The following is a 15,672-nucleotide window of genomic DNA, read 5'->3' on the forward strand; positions in this document are numbered from 1 at the left end:
CACTTATTTTTTACTTTAATGTAGTATAATATTTGCCACTGCTGTTTTGAGACTTGTTATTCTTTTGTGGATGACAACAGGGCTGTACAGGGCCTGGATTTTCAACATCACCATGCATGTAACCCCATGTGAGGTATGTCAGACAAAAAGTTTGGTGTCCTTGTGAAATATTCCAGATTGACCCCAAACATTTCACTATCAGAAGCACAGATTTACAATTACAACCTAAATTCTAATATTTCTTCCATGAAATTATTTGAATTTATTCCCAACAGTCTATTCTCATCATTTTGTTGCATTTTCTGGGTCAGATTCCTTCAAATGTGTTGTGTGGGTTAGATTTCTGTTTTTGTCTGATTAGAATGTTTTTATGATTATGAGAAGCCAAAATCTAAATCCCGATTACATCCTGATTAATTGCCAAGCCCTAGAAGTGTGTGTGGTTTTCTTGCAGGGAGCATCAGTGAGTGACACGGTGGTCTCCCTCCTCTTGTCTCCACTGTCTCTGTACTCCAGCCTGACGTCCACTCTGGTCAAAGTGGTCCTTGCTATCCCATCTCTTGTCTTCAGCGCTGTTCGTCACTCCGTGTTGCTGCTGGTGGCGACGCCCGTATGCGTGCTCAGCCTCTTGATGTCGATGTTACGCACCTGTGTGTGCGTGGGCCTCTACCTGTTGCACGTGGCTTTGCTGGGGGGCGTGGCCATTTGGTTGCTCACGCAGCAACCGGTTGATGTCGGTCACGAGAAGTTCAAGCACCAGACAATGTTCGGTTGTGTGAAGCAATAAAAACATCTCACCCGTATTGCCTTCGTTTGCTTAATCAGCATGCAACTTGATTTATTAGCTCCATAGACTCTCTGTTTAAATTGGCTCTACAACAGGCCGGGCCTAAATGAGGGTGAAAATATGAGCTTCTTGTGGCTAAAGCAGCCAGTTGTCCACTTATGGATCTCTTTCATTCTCCCTCTCCCGCTCTCTTTCAATGTGTACCCCCAATTATGTGCGGATTGTTTCCCTGCTTCCTCATCATTAGCCTTGTCCGTCACATGGAGATGAACAGACGTGAGAAAACAAGAACAAGGGGATTTTTTTTTTTTTTTTAAGTGTGTTGATTTGTTTTTGTGCACCCAAAAACGCAGGCTGAAAAATTAATAAAGTGAGTTAACGGCCAGAGAAACTACTGTTGAGACGTTCCATACTTTCCGCTTAATTCAAAGTGGCAAAAATCAATTTTCGACTCAGTATATTTACACAGCCGCCGCGCAGCACCCACATAAAAAGTAATGAGTGAACTTTGTGTCCGAAAGAGACGGGACAGAGGGGGAAATGAGGCAGGATCATAGAGATTTATGACATGTCCGTGGCCTTCTAATTAGCATAAAGACTGGACCGGCCCACTCAAGCAGAGAATTAAAAAGCCTAATGGTGCTGTCAGCCTACCCCTCTCGCTCTCTCTGTCGACTCGACTTCATTGCGCTCGCATCCGTCTCCTCTGTGTTCCCGCGTTCGTTTATGAAGGAGGCTTGCGCTGATGCAGATTAATTGTTGGCGATAAATGGATGCCGGCTTGTTTGTAATTGTCTCTCAGATGGCCCGGAGGAGAGGGAAGAGGAGAGTCAAGAGACACAATGACTGAGCAGTATTGGGCCTCATTAAACTGTGCTGGCGCACCTCATGTTGTGGCTAACAGATACTTTATATTTGACTTTAAACTCATCTCACCTGAATCATGATGTTTGTGGTGATTCATTTGTTATGCAGGGCAATGACGTGACAATAGAAAAGCCATTTCTGGTTTTTCAATCCCCTTGAAAATGCACATTTCGCCTATTTTTGCCTTCTATACTTTTTTTCATGGTGTTTTTTCCCTTTGTTTAACGTCTTAAATCTGTGATATCCCACATATTGTTCATTGATTTAAATAAATAACATTGAATTGGGTTATCTTATTTGAGCTTGGGACAGGCCTTGTGTCACTCTAATATCAGTGGGGCAAAGTGTTTCTCAATAGCAGGATCATCAGAAGTTATAACATCGCTTCGTCTTCATCCATGACATCTTAAACACACACGCACACATATGCACAATGGAATACAAGACTACTCACTTAAACTTTCCACTTTTGCCCCACTCCTGCTACCTGCTTTTTAACCTCTCTGCCCTTCCGCTCCAATCCCACTTTACCCCCTTGTGCTCTTCCTCCTCCCATTTTTTTCTCCTTCCGCTCCTTCACTCTAATTGGTCTCCGCTAGGTTAGTTTGGACAGGCCTATTCATCATAGCACAATCCTCAGAGACAAACCCTCAGGGATGGGCGTACAGGGATGGACAGACTCAGACGGGAGGGTGAGAGGGTCTGCCGCTTGTCAACCACGTCCTCATCTTCTATGTCTCCTTTAAAAAAAAAATCTCACCATTTTTCCGATCACGTCATCGATGACAATTTTCACAGAAGAGGGAGGGACTATGGAGGACCAAAACTGCCTCAATCAAAATTAAATAAGAGTGAAAATAAGAACAAATGTAAAAAAAAAAATACAATTGAACACATTAGTAAGTGCACAATACTCCCAGCTGACATTTGCTCCATGTGCTGTTGTGTGAAATGGAATGACAATGTGTGCGTGGGAATGGGTGGGGGAGTGATATTAGCACTAATTTTTATTACTGGCAACGTGCACTCTATCGCGTGTGCGCGTGTGTGTGCATGTGTGTGTGCGTGCGTGCGCGCGCGTGCGTGTGTCTGCAAAGGGCAATGAGAAGCATGTAACGACTGATTCTGTGTGGTCCAAATGTCTGCAGTGATAAGGTCAAACTCGATGTTTTTCTGCTGCCTGTGTGTTGGTTGGGGGGGGGGGGGGGCGTGCGTCCGTCCGTCCGTGCGTGCGTGCGCAAGAGTGAGTTTGAGCGAGCAGTTTCTTTTGACTATTAGCCTGATCAGTTTTTTCGAAATCATGTTTTTTTTAACACAGTTCTCTCGAGAAACAAGTTTAGTTTCGTTACAACACTCACAACCCAAAAAAAAAACATTTGTCTGAAATGATCTTTTCCAATTGAAATGTCTGTAAATGTCATTATTGTACAGCAAAAACTTGTTCTAATCACGAGGAAAATCATGTGTAAACAATAATGACATCATTTAATTTAATTAAAAATAATTTCACCGTTTTTGTCACGCACAATCAATTGGGTAACGCACGAATGCTATTTCTAGACCCATAGCCGCCTGACGTCACAGGCTGAACAGGGGAACCTACCGTAATTTTCGGACTATAAGTCGCGGTTTTTTTTCATAGTTTGGGTGGGGGGGCGACTTATACTCAGGAGCGATTTATATACATATATATGGTTTTTTTTCACTTTTTTGGGCATTTTATGGCTGGTGCGACTTATACTCCGGTGCGACTTATAGTCCGAAAATTACGGTACTTTGTTTGGCATAACACCGGAAAAGGGTCAACATTGAAGCGCGTCTGCAGACACCCGATGCTGCTTGTTTTCTGCCGGTTTATCTTGTAAAAAAAAAAACTTGCCAAGTCAACAGTGCTGCAAAAACGGCTGCAGACGTAACGACCGTCCACATATGAAGGATGCATTATTTATTCATTTCCCAAAGCCAATAACTCAGAAGGATTAATGCCAAAGATGGGTCAACTTGTGCAGACGTCCAAAAGAACTGTTTAACGCCAGCGAGGTCAAGCCTTTCATCTTCATATGTTGCAAACATTTCATCGGAGCCGGGCCCCTTGCCTGCCAGTGCTTGCCTGGGAAGAGGTAAGCCATTTTAATTATTTTCCTTTCTTGTTTGCTTAATTGGGGTTTGGCCCTACTCACCTGATGGGAAAAAATGTCTGCAGCAATTGTTTGGACCTGTCTTGTCAACCGCATGTTTGTTTATTTATTTATGTATGTATTTATTTATTGCTGTGAGATGTATGACAATCTGTAAGTAGGGGGTTGTCGGGTTTTGGTCTATGGTTGCAGACTGAGAAAAGTACCAACACCCAGGTCGTTTGCAAGCGAAAAGAATTATAGTGGTGGACTCAACAAATACTGATCTTGACACAGCAAACATTGTTAATCTTATATACATGCTTTTAGCATGACCCCGCCCCAGCAACTGTCACTAAGTATGATGTCGTATAACTTGCAATAATGCCGTTGAATGGCGCTGCTCTTACTGATGTGCTCACCTTGGCCTTTAGGGGTCTATCCATTGATTTTATCGCAGTGATGAATAGGCACCATATGCATTATTTCATGCTGTGTTCTCGCCCACTCTTCTACATGCGTTGTCAGTTTCGCCTGCTCTTAGCGTTCTCGTATCTCCTGATGATCGCTCCTTCTTCCTCGTTGGTTCATTCGCTAATCAGCCAAGGCCCAATTATACTTCGTTGGCCCCCACACCTCCTCTCTTAACGGGGCTCTGGAGGGCCAAAAAGTACACATGCTGATTGACGTTAATTTGCATGACTCCTTGGCCTCCATGAGTACCACTGTTGTCTGTCTTCTCATTTGTAGAAGAAGCGCGGAGGAAAAGGAGAAAGGAGGTTTGGGGGCTTGGAATGTCATATTATGTAATCTGGAGTGATTAAAGTGGGGAGATTAAAAGTTGGAATCAAACTTTAACTCCATGAGTATGAGTTGGTAAAACATTCATAAGTTAAGGTAACAAAAGCAAAGGTTGAGGTCAAGAAAGTTGACACCATCAGTATTTAGAGTCTACAACTTTGCTGTTCCATGGACTTGTTAAAAACCATGACATCATCTTTGTACCGGGGTGGATTGTAGATAAGATTTAAGAAAAAACAAAGTGAAAATTATGTTTGTTATGTTGTATGTTAAAACAATTTATTTTTAAATAATAAAGTATACACACAAATAGCACATTATTTGTTCAAGATTCTCCTTTTCCACTATTTTTATTTTACATTTCTCACTGTTTTCCTGCTTCACATAGCAATTGGCACCACTCACAAAAAGCTGCTCTGAATAAATAAAAACCAAGGATTTAATTAGCTGACTTGGTCATGTGTTACAAGGCACCTGACTGGAGTGTATATTTTAAATCAGACTACAACTACCATAAGTCCTATAAAGGTTCCATTGAGTATATTATAAGTACTCACCGAAATGATCTAATAATAGATTAGGATCCGTAGAGAAAGGCAACTGGGTCCAGATTCAGGTTCAAATCACCCTATAGGCCCCATGCTATCCTATGCGAAACTTAATTGATTGGCTTTAGCTGGCAAGGACCCAAAAGAAGATCACGCACACAAATGCCCACCTCATTTTTCTGTTGTGGCATCTGGGCAAGCGCCCAAAGTGCGGCCAGCCCGGCCTTTGTCTCAAGCTGGCTATGTGCTGTTTTTGGTGTGTGTGCCGTGTTGTCGTCATGTCACAGCTAGTGTCCTATTATCACCGCCACACACCCCCTCACACAGTCACACAACCCCCACCGTCTTGTTTCCTCCACATCCTCAGGAGGACAGAGGTGTGTGGATTGAGCCAAGAGCCAAGAATAGAGCCACGGGACACCTCTTCTTTTGGATGACAGAGGAAAAAGCACACACTGAGTGCAAAACACCCTCCCTCCATGTCTGTATGTCTAGACTAAGGCTGGGAATGTGTCAAGGAATGTGACATTTACACCAAAGGCTTGTTTTTGTTGTGTTTTCTTGTTGTACCAATGCACTCACACTTGCCCTAAAATTATCACTTTTTTATTCTGAAGGACCAATAAAATTATGGCAACTATTTACAAATAATTACTTCTTCGTTTCACATTACAGGTACATAAATGGAATAAATCACCAACAACAGTCACTCAGGTGGACAGATGGACAAATACACAGACTGATAGGATGCATCACAGCAAACTGTCAGTGGGTAGTTCACAGTGTAAACTCAATGCCAAATAAAAATAAAATGACAATAATATTACCATTATAAATTTACAAAAATAATATAACATATCTACTATTTATTTCTAGTTTTATGAACAACAATAGGGCAGTAAAACAAACGGCAAAGCAAAAGGCGAGGTCTCTGATATATGATATCTTTGGCAAATTGGCACTGCAGTCAAATACATTCAAATATTCAGACAACACACAACACACAAAAAGAGATAAAACACCAAGTTTTGTTTTGCAACGACTAAAAAAGTGAATAGAAAACATACACTTTTTTTAAAGAAGCTCATCTTTTACGTCTTTTTTTTTTTTTTAATCCTCCCCCTTTGATATTTGAAGGCTTTTACCCTCTTGGAAAGTCTTCTGAAACATTTTTATTTGATTTTAATTTTTTACAAGAGTTTCAAACAGGCATCACAGGCTTTGGCGAACGTTACAGATATGTTGTCGTTTCAGAATGGTGTAAAACTACTTTGCCTTGTTTTTGTTACTTACTGATGTGTCTTAGCGATGGGCATTTGAGTATGTTTCCATTATCGTCAATTTCTTCAATACGATGACTGAACTGTCAATCAATTTCACTTGATTGACAGAATTTGAATCAACTATTATGCCTCTTCCCAATATAAACATCTCTCTAACACCCCAGATAGGAAGCCATGAAGTGAAATAAAGTCCATATTGTTATACGAAAGGCCACAGTAAGGTGAAAAATCATCCTCTATTTTTTTTTTTTAACACTGTCTTGTTTATGAATAAAATTAAGACGTACCCAACATGGCTACACTTCACTATGAGATCTGTCCAAAGCGCGGTTCATATCAGCAAGCAACAAACAGATTGTGCCACTAATTGCTGTCAAAATGTGATGCCGAAATCCCCTCAGGTTTTATATGAAGGCGGCGGCCATCTTCATGAATTCATGTTGAGGAAAAAGCCAATAAAGAAAAAGCTCATTTGCCTAGACTGTAATACAGGGGGAAAAAAAAACATCACGTAGGGGGTCTTAATAGTGAGAGGGGAGATCATGAGACGCAACTTTTGCCATTGAAATGACCTCGCTTTGGCGCAAAAAGCCTGACTTTTATTCCTTTTATGAATTTCTGACAGGGCAGCGAACATCGCGAGTGAACTGACTATTCAGTCAATGTGAGAAAAGTAGGAATAAGGATTAATAGGTGGTCCGGAGAAAAGAGGGAGAAGGTCACGAGTCTGAAATACAACAGAACAGTTTAATATTCCTAATCCTGGATGTGTGGTGGTGCTACAGGAGGGGTGAGTAGATATGATGAGATTAGAGTTGGGGCGAGAGAAGGCGGATGAGCTTCTGATGGCGCAGCAGCTTTGGTCTCCCCAGGGGGAACACTGGGGCATTGGGGGGGGGGGGTTCCATCCCACCCAGCAAAGGACAAAAGGAACGGGTGTGTTCTTAAATCTAAGTACCACTGGTACCACCCACAAAGACAGCCCAGCACCCCCTCATCCCTGCTCAATGTCATGGCTGCCATTGGTGTGGGCCAATGAGGGGCCGCTTTCAGCCAGTGTGAGCCAATTAGGTCATAGCAATGGCAAGGTGTGCTGTGTGGCTATGCTTTTGTTGACAAATAATCCTGTTAACGCGGACTCAGTTGGGGCCTCCTCAGTGCTGAGGCGTCTACCAGTGAGGACAGGAGGCACCTCTGGCTTCACCTCCACAAGGAGAACGGCCTTCGATCGATATGGTAGAAGTGTGTCTGTGCGCTCGTGTGTTTGGGATGTTAAAAAGATGTTCGGCTTGGATTAAATGAGCAGATGTGTTATTTACTTGGTCCTTGAGTGTATTGCAAATCATGGTCACAGCAAGAACATTTCAGTCATCTCCTGTATTTGTTTTTGTAAAAATGAATTGTTCAAAATTTGTAAAATGTGTAAATAATATATTAGTAAATAGTTTGATTATGGTTTATATTTAATGATATGACATCCAGTGGCGGAGCTAGAGTGAATGCTGCAGGGTTACTGCCTCCCCCTGAAATATGCCCCCCCCCCAGCTACCAGGCCAGATAACTGACTTGTGGGTATTTTGCAATTTTCTGGGAATTTTTCTCAACATTTCCACGTGCCTGGTAGGGAACATATAAATGTTTATTGCTGTTTTCTGAAAGTGTTTGTTAAAAAAGAAAAAAAAAAATCTTTATTTTGCGGACCCCCTGACATATACCCTTGACCCTTCCGTGACCCCCCCAAGGACAAAAAATTTACTGCTAAGAACTGACTGAAATGTCCTCTTTGTGGCTGATGTAGGACTAGGAAACACGGTTAAACTCCTGTGTCCATCCTATTGTAGTTTCCAACTGTCTTGGCTAGTTTCGAATTTTTGTTCAGGATGCTTGTTTTTCATGACATGCAGTCATGTTGAAGGGGGTGTTAAAGGCACTGTCCTCCTTTTCAGCTGGTGTGGTTCAGGTTTAATAATGCCTCAGAAAGATCTAGAAAAAAAAGACAGAACTGAGAAAAGGCTTCTGCTTGTGGCGTGTGTGCTGGCAGCACAATAAGAGAGCTGACAGGAGATTTTTTCTTTGGAGTTGTGCACACACAACTTTCAAGGTCTACAAATACAAAAGAATACGCTCAATTCTCATTTCGAATCTGAGGATTAACAAAGACTGAAAAGCTAACACTGTTTATACATTTTATTTGGTGCATCCAATTTATCACAGTAGCAGTGAATTGCTACAATGAAACAACCTAAGACCAAAAACCTCTTTGTAATTTAAACCCCTAGGAATTTATGATTCATCATGACTAAAAATCTAAATTTAAAATGTGAATAATTGATATTTTGATGTGTCTCTTCTCTTTCAGCCATTGTGGTATATATTTTGTAGGATGTAAGACAGAAAGCACATACACATTATTGAAACTTTTGCCCATGACCACAGACCAGCGTTGTGGTCTTTGCCCATTGACTTCAGATCCATGTTGACAGGCCAATAAATCTTTTCCCGTGTCTACCCTGGGTAGTGATAAGGCCTCAACCCTGGTGTCATAAATTGTCACAGCGCAGAACTAACACAGGAGACAAAATAAAACAAAATATTTCTTGTGATCCTTTTACCCCCTCAAATGGAATATTTTTACAAAACAATTTTGGGATGTCAAACATCTGAAGGCTAAGCAATTAAAAGGTCAATGATAACAAGCAAGAAGTCCTACATTTAATAAGAAAGTCCGAAAACAAAAATGGCGCCTTTAACAGAGTCTCTTTGTGCTTTTGTAGTTAGTCAGCCGATCCACTGGGGGGGCCATCTTTGGGGAATTTAAAAGACAAACAGAGACAGCGAGAAAGAGAGAGAGAGGGAGAGAGAGGGGAGAAATAGGGTTGTCACCACTTCCTGATTTTCGGACTCTTTATGAACTTCCTGATTTCCCGAGTCTGAGAATAAGCAGGAAGTGTTTAAAATGGCTATGGACTAACTTTTTTTTTTTTTTTTCTTTTTTTTTTTTTTAAACAAGAAAACCTCAGTCGAAACACATTTATAAACAAACAACCGTTCTCTTTTTTTTTTTCTTTTTCAAGATTTTACTGCATCATCATCACTATTCTAGCACAACACATTATAAATGGTTACAGGCATTCACTCTCATTGCAGAGTGCGGCGCAGAAAAGCCTCTCAATATATTACTCTTTCTCCACCATTATAAATAGCTCTTGATGACTACTAAATCTTGGCGGGGTAGGTTGGATAGCACCTTCCTGGATGGTAACACTCCCTGTTTATGTTTGGTTGGGCCTCATTTCAACATTGTCTGTATTCATTTCACACTTGAGGTCTGTGCTTTGTCAGAAAGGCTCACCCTTGTCATCTGTTTTGTTATTTTATTGTCATCTAGGGGTGGGGAACCCATCTCAGGCCAATTCAGTTTTCATCAGGGCATCCTGCTAAAAAATAGCAGAATGCATGAAATATGAATGAATGAAATAATTGAAGATATTTGTGTTGTTTTTTATGATCTATGGGAGCGCGATGAATGAGGGGACATCTGTTTCACAGTTCTGAGGTTTGGTGTTCGAATCTCATCTTCCTGAGTGGAGTTTGAATTTCCTCCCTGTGTTTGTGTGAGTTTTAGCCAAATACCAAAAATTAGCATTTTACTCTAAATTGTTCTTAGGTGTGCATATGAGTGTGAATATTTGTCCATGTCCGACCTGATCTGTCAACCACATGATTTTTCTTGTCTACTTCATGTTTGTAGCTAAATTGATCTTTTGATTTGGGCAGAAAATCTGTGCTGAAATTAGTTTTCCTCAATTGTTATACTGTAGGCATGACCAACTTTATCATTTAAATCAAATCTCTTCTTGACATAAATTGAACAATAGCAATATTTGGTTTTCACAATTTTTCTGAGTTCTGATTTCAATCTGTTGTCTAAAAAAAGTATACAATAACCACGAAATGCAGGTAAAGTTACCAAGAAATATATTGAAGTGATTATACAAACTTGACAATGTAGCCCGCAAGAAAAATGAATTTGACACCTTCCGGGTGCACCCCGACTCTCGCCCTAAGTCAGCAGGGATAGGCTGTGACTTTAATATGGATCTAGAAAACGGACGGCTGGATAAATTCTGAACAATTGCAGATAATTTGGGAGCATTTTATTTAGCTGGTGGTCCAAATCGAATGCTGTAGGTTCCCCACCCGTGTTGTAATCCAAGAGGCTGGCATTAAAAGGGTTTGGTCATATAAAGTTCTGCAAGTTGGATTGTCTTTACTTCAGCGTAACATGGCATAGAACTTTGAATTGATTGACCGCTGGTTTTTAACAAAAAAAAGCGTGGTCTGATTTTGCTCTAGCCAGGCCACGCTGTATCATCAGAAAAACAAGAATCCTAACCATCACACAGTCACAAAGCAATTAGCCCACAAGATCACGTTCAACCACGGCTTGCGGATATGTCTCTTGGATTCGTAAGGGGTTGAAAGCAAACCCAGCCACGTTTTATGTTGTGGAAGGGTCCTCAGAGTTGCAAAAAATGTACGTACTTGAAATGCACGGATGGAGCCTACCTGTCGCACTGCGTGTCCTCACAGTAACCTTTTTACAGGCTGGCAGTGCGTAGGTGGGTTTCAGTGGCAGTCCAAAAAAGATTCACAATTGTCAAAATGTGAGTGGTCCGTGCACGGGGGTGGGGGCAGGCTTGTTGAACTGAGCAGTGCTGGTGCTATCCTTTCGCCTCCCTCCCTCCTTCCCTTGCCGCCAGCTCTTCTCAACGGCTGCAGTCAGTGGCGGTCGTACGCTGTGGCTGTGGCCGTGGCAGCGGGTCCCGCCCCACGTGATGTCGCACTGTAGTAGTACGGCGACCCTGAGGGGAAATGCACGTGGTCAAACACGCTTGCTTTGTCTCCAAGAAAAACTATATTGAAAACTCCTAAACTGTTCGAAGCTTAACTCGCACACGAACCAATCACACAAGTGGCAGTCAAAGCTGACAGCTCCACTACTGCTTCTGATCCTTTGAGTCCATTCACTCCATAGGGAAGAGGTCAATTCGATAGTGGAACCTGGCAGATGCTCTTGAACTCGCTATCTGAGATGCCACACAGACACACACACACTTATGTCACATCCATCAATCTCGCTGGCTGTGTGCTGTCAGGTTATGTCCACAGTCCAGGTAATCTCAGGAGGCTCTTTGGGGAAGTGAAGCATTAAGCCGCTCTGACAAACTATTTAGTCTCACTCATGACTTCAGGCTCCCTCGCTCGCCATTTATTCCTAACTCCACTTTCTTTCATTTGTCACCTTGACTCTCACCCTGTGCCTCATTATAGGAGCCTATTCCTTTTCCTTGTCATCCACGTTAAGCCCCTCAGTGTCTCTCAAAGTGTCTAAAGTGTCTTGTACTTTTAAATTGTATTTTTTTTTTTTTCCTTTAAAAAAAAAATTAAGTTCTACACCTACCTTGCATCTGTCCCGCCTGGCTGGTAAAGAGACTGGAGGAACAACCGATTTCAGTACCCAAGATGGAGCCGTAATCTTGCTGAAACACTGGGGGGGAGGAAGGGAGAGAGAGAGAGAGAGAGAGAGAGAGAGGGCGGAGTTAATGAAGCAGTGAGTAAGCAGAGCTTGACCCCTGTCTTGATTGTTGCACGTTTAAATGAAACCAACAAAATGGCTCTCTGCAATCAACTGGACAATGACTGTCTCAATCACTTCTGGTCTGTGGACTGTTATTGGTGTTAAAAATTGTTTGAACTGGCAGAATCATGTTCTGAAAGGTAGAATTGCACTGAAAGTGTGTGTTTTTAAAGAAATGTTGGCAATAATCTGGATTCTCATCCTCAATGTTGTGACCATGAGAACTCAAACACAATATTTTCCAGGTGACACTCATGTTGTTAGATGACAAGAATGTAAAATGTTTTTTCCCCCCTACATATAATTTTATGGCGAAACCTACCTAATAAACTGGGGTTAGGAAATCTCCAGGATTCATTGTATGTGGAATACTGTGGATGGGAATAGGGGCTTCCAGAGAAATCTCCTCCTGAACAGGGAAAACAAAAGAGGAAGCAGCAATTAAACAAATTCTCCAATAGATTCAAATATGCATGCATACATGTGTACACAACACAAATACAAAGTACAATTCACAATAATCGGTTGAAGTTAGTTTTATAAATGTTTTTTTTTTACTGTAAAAATCCCTCAATTTTTTATTAATTTCAGTTATAAAAATGCTTTATCAATTTTAGTTTCAGACTATTAACCGAGTCTGTTAAAAGTATATGACAATGACAAAAATTGAAAGGGAATGGCGGAATTTGGTCGTGCAGGACTTAAGAGGCAACATGGAAGTTTTCCTTGCCGTTCGCTTTGCAGTGTAGCTGCGAGTGAGTGCAAGCCGTGCAGCGGATGATAGCGTAGCTTTTCTCCCTCATTTACTACCTACTGTCTGGGGTTTACTCATTCTCTTGTCTCCGCTTCTGTATTTTTCTCCCTCCTCCCCCACTCCCGACCTGCCTGCATGGCTACAGTTGGTCCGTCACCCTTCACATCAAAACAACATTCTTCCTCATTTCTTCTCCTCCTTTTCTCTCTCTCCTCACCCCGTTGCTGACTTGCTCATTCTTTTTCACTCTTCCTTTTCTCTCTCCTGAACCCTCAACTCCTCCCGGGGGATCCCTCTCCCATTGCTGACAGTCACAGACCCTGGTGCACCCCCCCCCTCCAACACACACCCGACACCACCTCCATCCCTCCTCTCCCTCTCGCTCTGTCGGTTCTGCCTCAGTGCTCTCCAACACCCCCTCTGAGTGTCAGCCCCCTGCTGCACCGAGAGAGAGAGTTAGGGAGAGAAGAACAGAAGAGTTGCTTACTTAATGAAGGTATAATATTAAACAGGATGGACAAAAAGAGGAGGGTCATTTTGCCGCTATAAGAAAAAAACCCACAGAGGCGGAGGAGCAAAGTTTTCAGGATCTCCAACTCTGCTCGGAATGTTTGTGTAAGTCGACTTTGTCAGAAAGTTAGCCACTCGACGTTACCCAGGAGTACAAGTGTTTGTGTGTGTGCGTGTGTTTGTCTGCAACTGTCAGGTGGGGTCGGGATGCGGTCTCCATGGCATCCTCCCCTTGTCATCACCGTGGTGACGGCAACATGTCAGGTTGTTTAGGAGACAAGTGTGTGGGAGTGAGGCGAGGCGAGGGGAGGGGAGGTAAGAAGGAGAGATGAGGCTCGCGGGTCTCCCTGGTGTAGCGCGGTGTCAAGGTCGCACACGCACTCTGTCAAAAACAAACGCGCGCACACACAAACGGCGCACAAGTGAAGATGCTCCCAAATATGCTGTCAAACCTGAGGACAGGATGGGGTGAGCGCGTGGGGACAGGGCGACAGGGTTAGCCATCTTGAGACGTGCTGTTCTAACACGTCCACTGAGACTGTGTGTGCGTGTGTGTGTCACAAACTAAACGATTGGGCCTACACCAAAACAAACACTTGTAAACAACATTATTTTAGCATTTTGGTTTCATGCACTTGTTCCTCCTTTTCTTCCTTTGTCAACCTCCTTTTACCCCCAGTGAAAATTTGTGAGGCTGCAGGAAGGAGCAGCGAAAGCAAGCATAGCGGCCCAGGATTGAAACACAAAAGCGGCCAAGAAGGCAGAGTGGAAGGGAATGAATGAATTAGTCGTGGGTCACTGGTGATTCTCATTAAAAACAAATTACTAATGTTGAGGAGGGACATCTGTGCTACTGTGGCTGCTTTCTAATGATACACACACACGTAGACACACACACACACACGCATGCACGGGCCACCCCACTGGGACCACTGTCAGCCGTAGCATTGGCAGACAAAACAAGAGGAAACGGCAACGCTAGATGAATAGCCCAAAACACCCACATCCGCACATATCCGCCGAGATCCATCCTCTGAGATGTTTGCCATGAGATGGAGTGTAAAGTCACGAGTTGCAAGTACCTGGTACCATGCCAGTGAGCGAGGGGGTGGAGTAGCTGCCCTGTCCCGTGGGGGGGACGTGAGGAGGGTAGCCTGGCAGGGTGGTGCTGGCAAGGTCTCGACCTGCAGTGAAGAACACAGAGATGTCCATCAATACTCGACCGATACCATCAACAGTATCGGTATAATAATAATAGTATCGGTACTTGGTATCGGCGTGTAATCGAATATAAGTGACTCATAACTGTCTTTAAATGAATTATCCATCCATTGAAAAATTGATTAGCAAACACATTCTTTTTCGTAACTGTTCCAGCTCCAACTAATGGTAAAGTAAAAAAATAATCAATTTACCTATCTATTTGAAATGCCGATTGTCATTGTTCATTTTATTGACTCAGTCTTTCTGTGTCTGGCTACCACTAACTTAGTATCCTGAGGTATGTCTGTAGCTCCTTATTGCCCCCCCCCAACCACCATTTTCTGCCAGCTATTACAAACTCACCCCATTCTTTCCATTAAGAGTCAGAGCCCCCACCCCCTTCGACTGTCAGTAGCTGGATAGAAAATATAACCGCAATAGACTACATGACAGTGTGTCATCCCGAATCGTTTCTCTCTGTTTGCATCATGGTACGAGTGCATGTATGTGTGTGTGAGAGCAAGCCCCCCATTCATCATCATCATCATCATACACAAACGTACCTTCGCATGCATCAACAGCCTCCCGCACATGCATTTATCATCATCATAAACAGATCACATGCTAACTCCATCAATCCCATTCACTTCCCCTACACTTAACCACAACTGGTTGGGAAGAAGAGGAATGGGAGAGGTGTGACAATAAGATGAGAAGGTGTTAGCAAAAGGGAAAAACAGTTACAGTGAGCAATATCAGATTTGAGGAGTAGATAATATTTTTAAATAATAGAAATATTTGTTTCATATAAATCCATTACATCTCAACGTTACGATACAAACGTCACAGGTTTAAGACAAGATAATAAAAAAAAAAATGTCCTCCATTTTTCATACCCATTTGTTTGTTGTTTATCCAAAGACTAATGGAAATCATTTTTACATGAATACAGTTGTTTGTAATTTCGCACTTCATAATGCGTGACTGTTATTAACAAAGTCCAAGCATAATCAGAAGATGGAAATCATCCTGGCAGTTTTAGAATTGGGTTTTAACAAAAACAGAGCAATTAGTGTTAAGATAAACCTTTGTAATTGAGTTGAGAAGTAATAAAATAAATGAAATCAGTACCAAATGTAAATTTTTTCATTTGCTTTCCTA

At 42.3% G+C, this 15,672-nt stretch overlaps 1 protein-coding gene across 4 annotated transcripts in view; it reads right to left on the bottom strand.

The window, feature by feature from the left end:
• Positions 1-5,710: 5,710 nt before the first annotated feature.
• pax5 (paired box 5) overlaps positions 5,711-15,672 on the bottom strand; it is a 39,656-nt gene continuing 29,694 nt past the window's right edge. For all 4 annotated transcript variants that reach the window (XM_037255524.1, XM_037255508.1, XM_037255533.1 and 1 more), the window contains exons 8-11: positions 14,391-14,492; positions 12,367-12,453; positions 11,868-11,954; positions 5,711-11,268 (exon numbers count right to left, since the gene is read on the bottom strand). In XM_037255524.1, coding sequence (XP_037111419.1) covers positions 11,186-11,268; positions 11,868-11,954; positions 12,367-12,453; positions 14,391-14,492 — 359 coding nt within the window. In that variant the 3' untranslated portion in view covers positions 5,711-11,185. The remainder of the gene's footprint in view (positions 11,269-11,867; positions 11,955-12,366; positions 12,454-14,390; positions 14,493-15,672) is intronic.

The sequence above is a fragment of the Syngnathus acus genome, chromosome 1, assembly GCF_901709675.1.
Source record: "Syngnathus acus chromosome 1, fSynAcu1.2, whole genome shotgun sequence".
NCBI classification, from domain to species: domain Eukaryota; kingdom Metazoa; phylum Chordata; class Actinopteri; order Syngnathiformes; family Syngnathidae; genus Syngnathus; species Syngnathus acus.